General features: G+C 36.5%; 1 protein-coding gene and 1 pseudogene across 4 annotated transcripts in view; one reads left to right on the forward strand and one right to left on the reverse strand.

The window, feature by feature from the left end:
* LOC149018342 (RING/U-box superfamily protein) overlaps window positions 1–377 on the reverse strand; it is a 34,908-nt gene extending 34,531 nt beyond the window's left edge. For 2 of the 4 annotated variants that reach the window (XM_089152637.1, XM_089152639.1), the window contains exon 1: window positions 14–377. In XM_089152637.1, coding sequence (XP_089008763.1) covers window positions 14–71 — 58 coding nt within the window. In that variant the 5' untranslated portion in view covers window positions 72–377. The remainder of the gene's footprint in view (window positions 1–13) is intronic. The other 2 variants (XM_089152638.1, XM_089152640.1) reach the window with 2 other exon arrangements.
* A 6,698-nt stretch (window positions 378–7,075) lies between these two features.
* On the forward strand, window positions 7,076–7,501 carry LOC149018343 (cullin-1 pseudogene; annotated as a pseudogene).
* The last annotated feature ends 10,842 nt before the right edge of the window (window positions 7,502–18,343 follow it).

Genomic DNA, 18,343 nt, shown 5'->3' on the forward strand with positions numbered 1-18,343 from the left:
AGAAAGAACTCACCAAGCTTTGCCCAGACTTCGTCACAGTTTTTCACTCCAGAACTCTCTCCCGCTTGCATTTTTCAAGGCAGGAGTACCTGAAATTGAATTGGGTATCCGTAGAATGAACCGCACGAGGCACTTAGAAATAAAGCAGAAGCTTACTCGGGACGATTAGTTGCCCAGCTTTCTTCTGCACATAAAAATATTCAAAACAACGAGGTAGACACGATGCCTGTCACAGGAGAAAGAAACGTGCCAACCGCTTATGGCAGAGAAGTGAATGAGTGAGGAAGAGTCGACGGAGAGGCCATTTTTTTACTGTCAGTCCATTTTACCAAACCCATTTGATTTTCCTAGCAAAAAGCACTTTAACAAGCTTTTCATAAATTTTAGGGCCATGTGGGTCTCTCACACTTTTTTCTCAGAATTTGAGGAGGATGGAGGGGAATACGGACGGTTCCTCTACCCTGATTTCCAACATTAGGGAAGTTAAGCTCACTGTACTTAGGGGCCAGCCCCTTTAGGAGAAATATCAGTGTAGGTTTAACCTTTCTCTACAAAGATAGAGAATTCCATTACCAAAAAAACAAAAAAAAAAAACAAAGATATAGAATCCCAATTCGGGAATGCATTTTCAGAAAAAAAACAAAACAAAAAATCGTAAATACATTTGCTCATTTGGTATGATTTTGTGCAATGGAATTTCTTGTTTACGGTGCTGACTATGTTGAATTTTCCTCCTAAGTTTATCAATTAGATGCTTCATAGTACCATTGACCAAAATATGTGGTGTTCATGAACGGCCCTTTGTCCCCTGTGTTTATGGCCAACAAGGAGTTGCGGTAGGGGTGTCCGATGTCTCCACTCCTTTTTAATCTTGGGCTCCAAGTGTCTTTGGATATTCTCTGATGTACTACATTGCATGGGGCGCAAGGGGTTGAGTATCACCTGCATTTTGAGGAGTTTTGTTTGTCATCCGTGTGTGTTGATGATTTGTTTGTCTTTGACAAGGTAACTTCAGCCAATGCATAGTATCTTCTAGATATTCTAGCTCATTTTGATAAACAATTTAGCTTGTGTATTAATAGTGGCAAGTCGACAATTTCTATGTTAATTGTCCCAGGGAGCTTAAGGAGGTTTTCACTAGTACTCTTGGCATTCGTGGAGCGGAACTTTCGATTCAACATTTGGAAACCTCATTGGGCTCGCGATCCTTGAAGATCTCTGATGTTTTGGTGGGTAAGGTGGAGGCTTGGATTCTATAATACCCCACCCAACGGTATCGTACCCACCCCCACAACCAATGGTGGTGATCTACAGACACAATATTAGGTTACACTATCAGTAATAAATAAAGCATACAATCCCATAATCAATAGCAAAAATAAGTAGTTCATCAATTAATAATAATAAAGTTGCTTCAAAATCCCAAAATGAATGCTAATGAATAAATGTAATAAATCACATCATAAGCTTCATATACACTCCTAATATGTCCTAGTCAGTCTAGTGACATGATATGTTTATAATTTAATACACTTACATGTGAGTGCATATGGATATCTCATAAGTCCTAATTCATCTATGTCTTGAACTTGACTTGATCTAAGCATCTTCCTGTGCTTTGAACTTGATATTCATCTTGACATTGATTCTTTGTCCAACATTACTTGATCTTGACTTGGGCTTGAGCATCTGGTGAATTTGGTCAAATGAGTTGGAATAGGTCCACTTTAGTAATCAGCTAAACAATCACAACTTCATGTAGACATTAGTAATTTGTGTTTATTATCATCAAAACTAATAGAGGCTAATGTGGCAATGCTAACATGGCATTTCCCAACATAAGGTATATGGACCTTGAATAATATGTTGCCGTAAATGAATTATGCATTGGAGTAGGTATTTCGTTGACACACACCAGTTCTCATACCAATGGTCGTGGTGAGAGAGTGTGGCCCTAAGCCCAAACCATGGTCTTTGATTGGATTGTTATCCCTATACTTCAGTTGTGATGCCCAAGATTGGTGAGACTCCGTGAGAAGTCTGTGTGAGACTACCTAGAGAAGGCTGATGTGTATCTCAATGCATGTCTACTTAGTTAGAGACTAATATGGTTAGAGTCCTATAAGCACTCTTGCATTTGCATTGCACTTCTTTTAAGCTTTTTCATGAGTTAAGTATGTGGACATATGTTGTTGCTGATCTCATCCCCTTGTGGAAATATTGTTTTAGATTGTACTACAGGTTAGGATGACACGACAATATAAGAGTAAGAGACGTCAATAGATACTCCCGAGCTAACGGATTATGGGGATATCGATGTACACGGTGACTCATGTGCATGTTTGGAGAGTTTATACCACACATTGTCCTTCACTTTGGAAGATCGTTACCTTTAGAGACATCAAAACATTTAATTTTGTTGTTTATCATTTAATTAAGTATAGTTGGAAGATGTAAATAGTTTTATTCTTGATTACCTGTCCAGTTTTGAGATTCTTGGGACACGTCCCTTGTGACAGTCCCTTTGTCATTAATTGAATTTGATATTTGTTCCTTCCTCATTGATCGTGTTACTATGTGGAATGGTTATGATTATATGATAAACATGATCCTGTGACTGTGGTTCACTCTCATGGGTATTCGGGTGGATCCGATACCGGCTAGGTGGGATGTAACAGGAAGAGTCTGTTAAGGGTATGATGGTTTCTAGTGAAGGTGGGCGGTTTCTAGCGAGGAATAGGTAGAATATGGGGTGAAGAGAGAATCCCCTTCACCCACTAAGGGTTGGGTATGGGAGGGTTTAAATGGGGGTAATTACATCATTTTACTGCCCAAGGTGTTATAACCTTGAGGATCCTAACCCAAAACCCTAGTTGTAGGTCCGAGAAGTTGAGCAACCAGTAGGAAGCAGTTGTGGGCCATCCAACTTAAGACCATTGGAATAACACTAGAACCCATGGATTTGGATGGTGAAGATGGTGGTCTTGCCACTTTGTTGGAACCTGGATAGTTTGGGCAGATGGGTTTCCAGCTTCCGAGTGGTAGAGTTGGGAGGTGCCCTAGTCCAGGTAAGAGACTTTAGAATGAGCCCTAGGCATGTACAAGTGTTTGGGTCCAACCGGATTGAATAACCACTTTTGTACTAAAAAGTACTAAGGGGCAGTTGGTCAAGGTGGTTGATTGACCAATTTGCCACCCCTAGCCAGTTGGTCAAATCTATACGGGCAATTTCAGGATTTTTTTCTCCCGACATCCCTATCTAAGGTTTTAAAACCCTCACTTCATCATCATTTTACTCTAAGACAACTGTGAGACCTAAAGGAAGTTAGAGAGCACGTGAGGGAGCAAAGGAAGGTACTTTTCATGGAGGAAATCATGTGGCTTCGTCAGATTTTAGATTTTGAAGGTAGGAAATTGATTCTCTTCTTTTTCATTCCATTGAACTATTGTCTATAATATGTTTTGGGGGAAAACCTTTGCTGGAAGTATGATATAGTTGGGAAACTATTGTTTTCTTTTAATACCAATCAAATCATGCAAGAGTAACATAATTTGAATCCATTCCGATGGCATATTCTTTTGGAGAAAGATTGTCTACTTCTAGATCCGATAATTAAATTAGGGTTTTTATTTGTTTATTGTTTGGGATGTTTGAATAGTATTTCAAATACGTAGTTTATGCCTAAGATTAACCCATAACCCTCCAAGGATCGATGATCAAAGGTATGAATTTTGGATGTGAAATTCTGTTCGAGGGACCTGGTAGTTGGTCAAGGCGGTCAGTCAATGGCCAACCGGGTTAACCAACTAGTCACCTTACTATCTTGGTTTTGAGGTTTGTCTTGGTTGAATTGACTCCAAACCCTAAATGTAACTGTATGAGCATGTTAGAAAGACCTACTATGATCTATTAGAGTACTAATTTGGGTGAAATAAAGATATATAGAATGTTTTGGACATTGATCAGGTGAGGAAAGCAGTAACTTTTGCTTTGTTGGTTAGATGTGCTATTTGTTAAATAAAGCATGCCCATGATGATTTGATATGCTGTAATTTTCTATTTAAGCATGTTTAACATGTAGAAATAATTGGGAATGATTATTTACTACTGTTCACTATTTATTTAATTGGTATGATGTGTTTGAATGCATGATTTTGGGTTTGGGATTTATAAGCTTGTACGCATATTACCTAACATCAGGGGTTATTATTTAAACCATTGCCTGTGGTGCTTTAGTACTACGTATAGGTGTTGTTATACATAATAAAAAGTCTAGATGCATGGTTAGGTTGCCCGTGTACATGCTACTACCCATTCGGGATGGGTATTGAAGCCGAATGACTATTGATAGTAGTAGGGCGCTGGTGGGCGTCCAACAGTTGGTTACCATTTAGGGAGGAGACACAGACCTGGTGGCGTATCATTCATGGTAGGGTTGCATAGTGGGCGTCCAACAGTCGGTAACCATCATACGAGGAGACATGAGAGGTATCCGCCCTATCATATGTGGATGACCATAGGGTTACAAGGTGTTATAATTAGTAGAGATCCCATGAGGATTAATATTCCTAGGTAGATAAGGATACTTGACTAAAAGGGTACTAGGCATGAGAGAAGGTATTTGGACTACATGTAATATGTGACCCTTATGACTCTTGCATTGAGCTAGGATATCCCTGACATGTGCTAGTTTTTATACCAATAGTTGTGGTGAGAGAGTGTGACCCTATAACCCATACCATGGTCTGATTAGACTCGTATCCCTATACCTTGATCACGATGCCCAAAAGTCGATTGGAGGCCATGAAGGGACTGTGTGAGACTACCTAGAGGAAGCTAATGTTCGTCTTAATGCGTGTCTACCTGGGCAGATACTTGCATGGTTAGCATTCTAGCTGCATACCTAAGACATCTCTGCATTTTGCATTTTATATTACCTTGGTATATGTGGATTGTTTTACCACATGGAGTTCTTTGAAACTCACTCTTGTTGTTATCTTTCTTTGCTTCAGATTATTCTACAAGTTTCCATGGGACACCAGCTTAAGAGTTCTATGCCATGACAGAAGCACATGAGAAGCCTCTGGCTGATTACTACGAGGTGCATGACAGTTTGTGTGTCTGCATGGAGTGTGCATATGGTGTTGCATAGTAGACATAGAGTTTATTTAGTCCGGTTTAGAGACATAGACATTGAACTTAAAATCACTAGCTACTTTTGATATAATAAATTGAAACTGATGTAACCTTAATGGTTTTGAACACTTTCGCATATTTTTCCCTTTCTTTCCAGTTTGATTGAAAGTTGAATTTTATTCATTATTTATTACCTCTGATACATGTTCCTTGCTTATGATTATGGTGTTCTGTGATATATTTATTATTGTGGTTGTAACCTGATCTTATGGTTGTAGATCACATCCCGGGGTAGTCGGGTGGATCCGATACTGTCGATGGGGTGTGACAAAACGACGTTATGGTCATTTTTCAACTCACTTAACATAATTTTTGTTCAAACCCAACTGTAGGTAACTTGTAATTTTGCAAATGGATGACATGCAATTTAAGCCAGAACCTAGAGTGTCACCCCATTATAGTGGGTGACATGTAAAAACTCAAAAAAATAAAAAAAAAAAAAAAACTTCTTTTGTTACCTACCAAGAAAAAAGAAAAAGAAAAAGAATATATTGTTTTCTTTTATTTTGTTTCATCTCATCTCCCTTTCTTTTTTAGTAGACCTGATCTCATCAGAGCCCGAATTTTGGGAATCTAAAATGACAAGAATACAAGGACATGTAACCATCTTTTAGACAAAATTAATCATATCATTTTAGTGAATGATTAAGGTATTGTAGGAATAAAAGATATAGCCATCTTCCATGAGTTCTTGCTTTTATGATATATATCATACTACTATAATAAAAGCATGTACTCTACTTTTTTCGCAAATCTTTTTCTGTCCTTTTCTGCCCTTATCATTGTTCCAAATACCAATAATGTTGTACTATTTGCTATTTCTTTACTTATTTTTATAAGGATAATTTAGACATTTTAGTCATAAGTTATTATTAATTTATCATTAATTTAATCCCTCTCTTAATTTCTCTCTCGATTTATCTCTCGACCTCTTTCAATCTCTCTCAAAGTCTGTCACTCTCTATATCCCTCTCCCTTTCGAACTCTCTTTCCCTGAATCTCTCTCTAAATCTCTCTGACGACCTCTCTTAGTCTCTCTCAAAGTCTATCGCTCTCTATATCCCTCTCCCTCTCGAACTCTCTTTGAATCTCTCTTTAAATCCCTCTCGATTTCTCTGAATCTCTCTCTCAATCTTTCTTTTCAGATAAAGATACATCTTATTCTTTCTCTTCTTGTTGTTTGTTGGGTGGGCTTAATTTGTTTATTAGTTTTAATTGATCGTGGGTTCCAATGATTTCTCTGATTAATTAGGTTTTTCTGCTAATATTTTCTTGCCCTGTTTCCTGCAGTTTGATTTAGAAGTATGAACTCAAAAACAGGAATTTGCCTTTGGAAAACGATGTTCAGAAAGTTACGATCAAGCTCGATACTCTTGTAAAACCTGATGGGTCTGATAAGATGGTTATTGAAGAGTCTATAAGTTATAATAGGTTCAGAAGCTTGAAAATAGGAAACTTGAAACAACGATGTTGTTCAAAGATTTAGTCTCAAGAAGTGAGGAAGCTGAATTAGCTTCTTCAACTGATAACAAAGACGATGACTTTGTTCGGATTCAGAAACCAAAGATTTCTCTTCCTGAACCAGAACCATTTTTTTATTTTTATTTTTATTTTGTCTCTCCCAAGGCCTGTAAGGAGCTTGATGCTGCTGCAGTTAATATTCAGAAAGTATATAAGAGTTACAGGACAAGAAGAAATCTTGCGAGAAAAACAGAAACCGAATCTGTCTTCCTATCTAAGCGCTTGGGTCGGAACTCGGAAGTCTTCATCGCTTCCGAAACTGTCTTTCTACTATTTGTTATCTTTAATCTACCGAGGCTTTCTTCTTCCAGAATTGTGGATTTAGTCTTACCGGTCTAAAGCCCTGGAAACACGACGATGACGATGCCTGACCGTAAAACTATTGATTTAGATCAAGGATGGGAGTCTATGCAGAAGGGTATCACGAAGCTCAAGAACATTCTACAGGGGCTACCTGAGCCACAGTTTAGCTCTGAGGATTACATGCTGCTCTACACAACCATCTACACAACCATCTACAACATGTGCATGCAGAAGCCCCCTCACGATTATTGCCAACAGCTTTATGACAAGTACAAAGAGTCCTTTGAGGAGTACATTACTTCAACGGTGTTCTTTGAGGAGTACATTACTTCAACGGTGTTGCCTTCTTTAAGGGAGAAGCATGAAGAATTTATGTTGAGAGAGCTCGTGAAAAGATGGTCAGATCATAAGGTTATGGTCAAATGGCTTTCGCGTTTCTTCCATTACCTCGATCGATCGGAAGTCGCTTCCTCCCCTTAATGAAGTTGGACTCACTTGCTTCCGAGATCTGATTTACAAGGAGATAAACGGGAAAGCCAGAGATGCCGTGATCTCTTTGATTTATCAAGAGCGTGAATCAAGAAATCTTTGTAACCTTTATATTTTTATTTTATTTAAATTTATAAGATCAAATCAAGAAAAATAATATTCTATAGATTTCACATAGATCACGAATCAGCATTCACACCCAAAAAAGGAAAAATAATTTCATTGAATATCTAATAAAGAAATCAAATTAAATTAATTTTAAAAAAAATTTACCATTCTTCTCACGTTCTCCTCCCCTCCCTCCCTCTCTTACCCACCTTCCTTTTAACTTTTCCAAAATAATTAACTTATTCCTCTATTTGCATTCTCCTTCCTTCATTCTCTTCCCCACTTTCTTTTTCTTTTTGAAAATATATCTCATCTTATTTTGTATTTTTTTACAATAAGATTCTTACTTTTTAATTTATTAATTTACAAGGAAATGAGCGTATTTCTGCATTTGTTTCTTTTTTTTATCGCATGATTACTTTTATACTTATGATAGGACCGATCAAACTATTGTTTTTACCTTCATGTGCAGGTTTTCATGATGATAATAGAACTGTATTAAATTGCAAAGAGATATTAAAGACACTCCTGAATAAATAAGTATATACATTGTTTGTCTCTCTTACTGCGTTTGCAAGTATTTAAATAATTCAGTACTATCGATTGCATCGAGTCCCTTTACAAAACCTTTTGATTACTTTGCTCTCAGTCCCTTTGCAGGAAAAAGGAGGTGCAATGGGAGTCACTTTTGAAGATGCATCTAGGAAGTTCTAATATTTATCAAGATACTTCACTTTTTCTCCTTCATCATCACTGATTTCAATTTCAACATCCTAAGGAGCTTTCTCATATTCTCTTCTCTTCTATTTGCAGTCAACAAGCCACTGAAGAAAACCTTTCAAATATATACCTTAAAGCCTTTATTTGAACTGCACAATGTTTTTCACTAACATGGTATTGTAATTTTTTTCCTGGTTGGGAACTTGGTAGATCTGTGTTGTATCAATCATTTGTTACACTGTCAAATTGGTCTTTGTTTATCTATGTGTTTTGAACTGCCGCATCTTCTTTTACTTTGTTCCGTTTCTTAAGTTTAGAACATCTAAATTTTTGAGTTGATCTTTTTGCACATATCCATTGTACCATTGAAGTACTACTATGAGTATACTTAAGTGGAGCAATACTTCTTTCTTTAAAATGGTGATATTTGAGATTTAAGCACTATACTTCAAGCTGGGTTTCCTTTTACAGAAGATAAAGCTCAAACATTTATGAAGAAATTTATCTTTACAAAAGCGTCATCCATGCTCAAATTTTACATAATAGAAAAAGCTTTTACAAATCTACATTAGGTCAGTTACTTGTGAATATGATGAATTTGTATTTTTAGGTTATTTTAAATTGCTTTTACCCTTTGATGTTCTAATATAAATCTAGAATAAAAACTAAAGCATATCCAAGGTGTTATAAAAGAAGAATAAGCACGTCAAGATGCTATAAAAGGTTCTTCTCGTGTCTGTGCATATTATTAAATGAATGAAGACCATACTTTTGGTTATTCTAGAACATTCTATTAGGGAACAAATTTCTAGAATATTCATGCATTTTAGCATTGTTTCCTGTGTTTGGAAAATTACAGATTAACTGGTAAAATTTCAAAGATCTCACTCTCTTAATCCTTCATATATGGTCACGTGCATTTGCACGTGCGTAATTTTTATAAAAAAAAAAAAAAAAAAAATATATATATATATATATATATATATATATATATATATATATATATATATATAAATATATATATATATATATATATATAATAATAATAATAATAATAATAATAATAATAATATTATAATATGATATACAAGCTCAATAGAACTTATACAGTAAATGTATACTCAATTCCAATACAAGATACAAATGTTACAATCATCTAGGCTGCGTTTGTTTGCAAAGGTAGGGTGGAAAAAAAAAAATATGTGGGCCCCATGTGTAATGGGGTGAGGGAAAATAAAAGGAAAGGAAAGAGTTTTGTGGAAAAGTGATAGTAGTGGGTTCCACTTTTTACTTTTCCAAAATTTTCCACAAAATCCCACCAAATTTGTGGAGTTTTAAAATGGCTTGGGGTGGGAAAGTTAGGTTGCCACATCACCAGACAAGTTTCCTTGATTCAAGGAAGCTTGTCTCTCACTTTCCTACCCCAAACAACCAATCAATCTACAATTTTGGGATTTAAGGGAAAAGTAAAAAATCTACACTTTTTTCAAGAATTTTCCCACCCCACTTTTATTCCATCACAAACAAATGCTGCCCTAGACTTCCAACTTCTTTGGGCAAATTCACAGTAGGCCTACAGAAGGAAGCAGGAACAACCTTTTGCCATCCAAGAAATGTGATGACATAAAATTGAAGGAAAAACAACATGTAACAAAATTGAATATAGCAACCATTAGTTTTCACACTTGTAGTCTTGTATCCTGAATCGTCTAACCATAGGTAGCAAACCATTTGTAATTTCTGCTTCCATCTTTAAATATCAAGGGTTTCCAAATGAACAAATGGAAATGTGTAAAAGAATTATTCTATACTTTCCCAATTTGTGTCTGGTTTTTTTTTTTTTTTTTTTTTTTTTTTTTATGAATTTTGGAAATCAAGACACAAAATCCCGTCTACTGTTGATGGAAAATGGAATTTGTCTGTTCTTTTTATGAGTTTTCACACTTGTAGTCTTGTATTTTCTTGCTTCAATCTTTATTGGATCCTGCTACTGATGGCTTGTTGGATTCTAGGACATAATTCCTCACCTTAATTGTGTTTATGGTTTAATGTTAGTGGTTGGTTCCTGGTTTCTTGTGATGGTTGATTGTTAATGGCTTATTGATGGATGATGGTGAGCTAATAGATGGATGATGGTGAGCTGATAAAAAAAGAAAAAACAGGATGACATGGTCTTGTGAAAGGTTATCATTTATTGGAAAGTAATGAAATGCATAGTATTGACATGCTCTGCATAATAATTGACACTCTGCCATCCCATGAAGTCCAACATTCGATATCTTTCTAATCTAGAGGAGTTTAGTTTGTTTAGGTGAATGTAGTTGCATAAACACCTTGCACAACCCATGGGTAATCCTATTAGACCTCATTTGATTTTTGTAAAGGTATATAAATATGGTTTCAAAGACCTAGATTCTATTATGAGAATGCACATCAAACATAAGTCTTCCATCTGTGATCTTAAACTCCTGAAACCACTATTTATATGTAGTATATCTGTCATCATCTTCTCCATCTCAACACTTTAGCTTCCAAAATACAAAATGAAGCTAGAAGTAACCTCAACAAGTAACTACATCCTGCTGGAGTGAAACCAAATTTGGACCCTATTCATCTGAGTGCAAATGGCCCACAACATAAGTTCATCAGATTAGATGATTATGATCAACAAATAATGTTAATTGTTGTTGTTGATACAGTTAACAGGTTTTAGGTTTCTTCATATTTAGAAAAAAGGGACAAAGGGTGAAAATCAACTTAAGAGGGGAGGAGATGGGGATGAATAGGATGAGACTAGTGGTTTTATGGAGGACACAAGCGATCTCTTCATGAACATGCCTGATCCTTTGCTGAAACCATGGCAACTTCTATGCCAATCACAGCCGATAATGGCCTCTGCTGATCATATGAGCCCAATGTTTTTCTAGTGTACAAGTTGCTCCTTTGAACTTCAACCATGTCTTTTCATTCTCTAAAGTTAGTCTTAGTTTAGTGTTGATGATCATCTTTATGTGAATAGATTAGGTAGATGTAGGTGTCTGTTACTGAATTTCTGGTTATGATTTCAGATAGTATTAGCATGTTTTTTTATGGTTTTTTAGCCTGGGTTAAGATATTGATGTGTTTTAGTTGTTAATGATCGTTTGTTTATGTCTTATGGAGATGAGTTGCTGTCTAAATCTTAAGCGTTGCATGAAAGATGTGGTTTTATCATTTATGATTTGTGAAAATTGAAGTGCAACGTAACTGGGTTTGTTGTTGGAAGTCATGGCTATTCTCTACTGTTGGAAGAAAAGTAATTCTTTAATGACTAGAAATAGGTTCTTTGCTTAACCTTATGTTTGTCATAGAAGAAAAATATTTATTTTAAGGCTATTTTCATAATAGGGACTCTTTTGGATTGATCCAACATGTGTTTTTGTAGATGAAAATCCTTAGCTCAAATGGAAGAGCATCTAGAAAGTTTCTAGGGTATGATGGTTCGATTCTATCAGGATTCATGTTGTAAATTTTGTTTTGACAAATAATGAAAAGCATTTTTCTATAAATAGATGGAGCCTTTGGTGATCTTTCCTTTGTTTTTTATGTTCTTAAGTGATATTTGCATTTAGTTTAGTTTTTTTTTTGTTTTATTAAAAAAAAAAAAAAATGTGCCCATTTTGTATTCTAACTTTGTACATACCATACAAGATTCTGTGCCAAGATGGGCCAGAGAAATGTGTCCATCTGTGTCCAACCATACAAGATTTCACTACAGATTATATGCCAAATTTGCCCACTTCAGCATAGAAGGAAAAAAAAATGGATTTTGTGCTGAATTGGGAATTTTGGCACAGAATGGTTGCCATACAACCCCTAAAACATCCATTTTATTTGGTAGTTCTTCATCAGAGACTCCAAACCCTAGCACTATTAAATCAAATGGGATGTAATCATGTTTTTTTTTAATAGCGCTAGGGTTGTAATCATGTAATATCCCGATACAATGTGCAATTTGTGGAGCAAAGGGAAACGAGGTCAACCGTACCCTCCTCCTCTGCTCTTTTAGCAAACAAATTTGGGCTCTGATAAACTCCAGATTTTGGGATTCTAATAGAAGCATTCATCAACAACTCTTATGCAATCCCCAAAGCCCTTCGATGAAACCAGAATATCTTTTGACGTTCCTCTTGCATCTAAATTGATTGCCTTTGGCTTGTATGGATGAATTATACTTGTGTGGCTCATTCAAGAAAATCTAGTATAGCATGGATGATGGTACAACAAGCTTTCACATTGACTAAAGAATATCAAGGAAAACTCCTTATATCTTCAAATTTTGAAGATTGCAGAGAAGTTAAATGAAAAGCTCCCCTTAAGGTTGGCTAAAAATTAATACTGATGGGTCCGCTAGCCAAACTCTCGACAACTCGATGCAAGTGGGATATGCAAGTGTCATCAGGGATCGTCAAGTATAAAAAAGGAGGGTATATGTAAGACAAAAGATAGGGTTATGGTGGAAGAGTAATACATTTAAATACACATAGAGGCAAGGAATATTGCTGCAACAACACTCTTTAGTCTTTTTGCAACTCAGGACTACGAGAAGAGATCTGGATCGAACCCTAGTTTTATGCAGTTCTTGCATGCCGTTCAAGCTTCTATTTTCTAAAGATAAACTAATGTCGAAAATTCCGAAAACCTTGGCAGTCCAGTATTCAAAGAGCTCGGCCTCCTTCATGTCTCACTGTTATTCTTTTCGATTTTCTATTGCATCATTACAATGCTGAATTGGAAGCCTGGTTCAAGGAAGTCCTGGTCTCAAGTTTAGTTTTTTTCATTGGCATCAGTTATGGGGAGCGGGGCGGTGTGTTTTTTTTGTGTGGGGTGGCTTTCGATAGTGGTTCCGGACCTGGCGTGCTCCAAATTAAACCAGAGGAAAATATCAGGGTGATCAGCCCAGTGGTCAAGAAAGAAAAATTAACCCTCCTTATTGGCCACATGTTTTTCAACAAAAACAACCATTTATGATTTTCCTGCACCTAATGGTGGGGGAGAAATTTTCCAGTAAGGGATGGTTTTCGGTGAAGGTGGGCTATTTCCGGCGGAATATGGATAGAAGATGGTTGAAAGGAGATCCCTTCATCCACCTAAGGGTTGGGTATGGAAGGGTTTAAATGAGGGTAGATTGGTTATTATATCATATGAGGGTAATGTGGACATTTCACTCCTAACTTAACAAAATCTTAGATGAAAAGTGATAAGCGCGCAACTTGTAATTTTGAGAGTGTGTAATTTATAATTTAGGGCACTAAAGTGTGTAACCCAAAGTTCAAGCCCCATTAAAGTGTGCAATCTGTAATTTACTCTAGTTTTAATATTATTTTTATTTCGAAATTGAGGTTTGTTTAGGCCAACTATATGATAGTATTTAACCAAATTTGCATCTTCTAGCCAAAGGTGGAACCAGGATTCAACATGAGGGGGGGACCGAAGAATGAAAATCCAGATAACCTTTCCACTGGAGAAGCACTAATGCTTTTTCACCACACATATTATTTAGACCCTTATAAAATCCATTGGGGATTATACATATGAATTATTTTATTATATTAAGGAATAGACCCACATATATTGTGTAGGGCTACACATATTTAAAAAAATAAAAAAATTATTGATAATTATATGTTTCAACAAAATATAGGTAAATTAAAGAAAAAAAAAAACATATGACTACAACAATAACTTAAACATGGTAAGCTTCATTATGTTTAAGGGAATAACTACTTGTTTTGCTGTTTCCAAAGTATTTTGCCTCTTTTTCTTCTCCTATTTTATTCTGAATGGTCATTTCATTTAGTTTTCTGATGTGTTCGGTCTAATGAAAGGAAATCCAAGGAATATCATGTGAAGGCCACCATGTGTCTGATTCGAAGGTTGCAAATATCTATGCATGGCAGTGACCTTCATCAAATAAAATTTATCAAAAAACGATGGCCATTTTTTTTTGGAAGGATTTGCTTCAATGCTTTGAATTCTGAAATTGAAACTATGGTTTTGTCATTATCAATCAATTTTTAAATGATTAAGTATTCACCTAGTCTTTTGATGTAAATCCTTAAAGTTTATTCAAAGGGGCAGTCTTCTTATTATAACATATTCAGTTACTTTTTATGGAATCTCACATCTTAAAGTTTTTTAAATTTTTTACAAGCTCGAGTAAGAGAATTGAACAGGTTTGGTCAGCTTAGGCATAAGATAACCATGATGCTGGTTAGAATTCCCAATGTTGCTAAGTCGGCTCTTGCCAACTCTCTCCATTCTGTTGGGCCGAATAGTGCTGCAGGTAACTACTACTTTTAATATTTTTTATTTAACCATGCAAAGTTCTGAATTTGGAAATGTCTCCTTTCGTGGATTATTGTTCTTTGGCTGCATTATTTCCTTGGTTTTTTTTCCCAGATTATACATATGTTATTGCTTAGATTTCAAAATATAGATGAATTTTGAGATGGATTTAAAATTTAACTTTGCTCTAGACTCAATGTTAGCGCCTACATACACGTAATGTTACCAATGTTTCCATAGAATACAGATTTTGAGTTTGGTCTACGGTTCTATGTGCCTCCTAAAGCCAAGGGTTTGTTCCTAGATACCCACAATCAATGTTGTTATCTTAGGAAAATGCAACATTTCAATTGTGAGTTGTGACTGGCTCTACTTACAAGAAAATCAAAGGAGCATCATTTAACATCATCAGACCCATCATGATCAAAGACATCTTCTACTAAAAAGTGATGAGCTTATGAGATGCCACCTAAGCAACTGGGATGGAAAAATTATTGATATTCAAGACAAAACTAAAGAGGTACTTTCTATGTGAAGATAATACTCTTCCTTCCTTTATTCTAGTTCTACTTATTTTGTACCGACTTCTTGATTCACTTTCTAACTGTTTACTTTTGGATTTAATAAATGACTTAAGTCGTTGGACTTAATTTGGAAAACCATCTACTTTATGTTTTACACTTCTTTTTACTGCTTCCTTGCTATAATGGTATGGAGGATATAGACCCATCTATTCTTCACCTACCCCTTCTTCTCCCTTTGGAGAGAATCCATTGCCTATGTTTGGCCCCACTCCTGATGCTCTTATGGATTTGCTTAGGACTGGTTTTGGATCTTGAGATCCTTTCTTAGACTCCGTAATGGTGATCTTGTTAGTAAGTTGGCTCTTGGATGTATTATTGTGGGCATGGTGGGAGATCTCGCCACTAAGAAAAGGCGAGATCTCGTTCGAGATCTACCAAAAAAATGGCGTAGCCTCGGTGGCCCATCTCGGTGGGTTTTAGGACTCTGGTTGGGCTGAAATTTGGTATTTAGCCTATTTAAAGCCTTTTGAACATATTGGTGGCCTAAGATTTGTGAGAAATAACCCTAATTATGTCTCCTAAGTCGACTCTATGTGTAAAATCGAAATTCTGTGAAATGCAATGTTAGAGTCTTAGAGACAACATATAATGTAAAGATATCAAGTAATTCAAGTTAATGAGTTATGGGTTATCATTTATCAACTATCAAGTATCAAATACAATAAAATTACACATCAAGTATTCAAGTCAACAAGTGAGCAAAGTTCAAACTATCAAAGATTCAAAGTAATAAATTGTTAAATTTCTTCAAAATTTTACAACCATAAGAATTAAGAAGATTACAACTTACAACTTACAAGACTAAGACTAAGAATATCACTCAGCATTCTGCATCAATTGATTCTGAACGGTTGCCACATATGACTCCCAAGTCAATCCATCACTGTAGTATGTCACATGTCGGTTTATATGGAACTGATATGTCTCCATGTCATAATACTAGAGGAATAACACTATGGGATAACCGTCAACTGTGGGTGGGTGAAAGAGCCATTGTTTTGGGGGTTGACGAGAGGGGAATAAGGGGCTGAGATGGAGGGGGTGGGGTTTCTAGGGTGCACAAGAGAGGAAACTTCGATGGTGCTGGGGGGGGGGGGGAAGGGGCTGGGGGTGTTGGTACTTGTTTTACTACAAGAGAAGGAGAAGGCTTGCGGATTTGTTCTAGGGTGATGTAGGGGGTTCAGGAGGGAGGGGAATAGGGGCTGTAATTAAGGGTGGTGGAGTTTCCTATGCAAGCACGAGAAAAAAGGGGAGGGGAGGGACTGCAATGGGGCTGGAGGTGGGGGAAGGGGCTGTAGGTGTTGGGACTTGTTTTACTACTAGAGAAGGAAAAGGTGTGCAGATTTGTTGAGGAAGACTACTGTAACTTGAATCAAAACTCTCATTTCAGCCGTGACCCTCCCAAAAAGAACCACGACCTATTTTTCCACAAACAATATTCAATCTTATTCAATGCAGACTAAGTTATACAAAGATAGACTGGTTTACTTAAATAGCCTTACATCAAAAGAAAGAACTTAAAAAACCAATTGGGATACTCCATTTGGATTCGACTAAAACTTAAAAACCAAATTAGCTAGGGTTTCCTTTATAAGTTAGGACACCTTCTACAACTAAATATCAATCTCTAAATTACTCTTCTTGATATAAAGGACTTAATTAACTATAAGAGTCGTATAAAAAGACTCCTCAGGAATCGAAAACCAACCACTAGTTAAAAATAAGACTTTAAAACAAAACAAGACTCTGAAAATTAAAACTAAATTTCTGAAGTTAAAATTAAGTAGCTAATTAATTAGGGCTAAAAATTGACAAAAATGCCCCTATTTGATGTTCGATCATGTATCTGTTGCATAATTGCTCGAATTGGGGATTGTCAAATTGTGTTCCATGATCGGTGACAAGAATTTTTAGGATCCCGAACCTATGGATAATTGACTCTAACACGAACTTTTCCACTCTTTTCTTAGTGATCGATGCCAATGGGATTGCTTCTACCCACTTGGTGAAGTAATCGATTGCCAAAATCAAGTATTCTCGACCGCCAGATGCTTTGGTGAATTTTCCCATGATGTCAATTCCCCACATCACAAATGGGATTGGATCAAGAATTGACGTTAGGGTTGCTGCATGCTTTTTGATACGGTTGAATGAATTTGGCAATTGTTGCAGTGGTGTACGTAATCCATAGCATCTTCTTGAACCTTTGGCTAGTATAACTCGAGCCTCAATATCTTGTGTGCTAGTGCCCGACCACCCATGTGCGCTCCACAGATCCCTTTGTGTACTTCTGCCAAGGCAGTTTTCGATCCTTCTGGTCCTACACATTTGAGCAGTGGTCCAGCAAAAGATCTTCGATATAGTCTTCCACTCTATATTGTGAATCTTGTTGCTCGAACTCGAACAAATCTAGCATCTTTTGGATCTTCGGGTAGCTTGTCGTCCTGGATGTATTCAATGATTGGGTCCATCCAACATCGTTCATCTTCAATGTAGGAAACTTCTTTACTTGGTTGCTCGGGGAGCTCAATTCTTCAATGTAAACTGAAGGTTCAAGAGTCCTTTCTTTGGCATTAGCTAGTCTTGAGAGTTCTCCTTTCTTGGGATCTAACAGATTTTGATGTCTTTGAACTCTTTCCTCGGGATTTGTATCATCTCCTTATACTTTTGCAACCTAGGCTCTTTGGTCCCGTATTTTCCCTGTACTTGATTAACAATAAGCTGAGAATCACTGTAAAGAGTCATCTCAGATATTGCTAGAGCTTTTGCCAACTGAAGACCGGCTATGAAGGCTTCATACTCCACCTAGTTGTTGCTTGCTTCGAACCCGAACCTCAAAGCATAGCATATGATAAAGCCTCTTGGACTTTTTAGTAGGACTCCTGCTCCAGCTCATTGTTTGTTGCTCGAACCATCTACATAAATATCCCACATGGTTGGGATGTTGGGTTCAACAACTTTTTCCATTGGAGTTGTAGTTTCTACCACAAAATCTGCCAGGCCTTTATGGTTGTTCGTGGCTTGAAATCCACTTTCCACCGACCATGCTACCATTCTTCCAGATAAATCAGGTTTGTAAAGAACTTTTTTAAGA

Source organism: Hakea prostrata, chromosome 4 (assembly GCF_041222555.1).
Source record: "Hakea prostrata isolate BN-2017 chromosome 4, UWA_Hpros_2, whole genome shotgun sequence".
Taxonomy (NCBI): Eukaryota; Viridiplantae; Streptophyta; class Magnoliopsida; order Proteales; family Proteaceae; genus Hakea; species Hakea prostrata.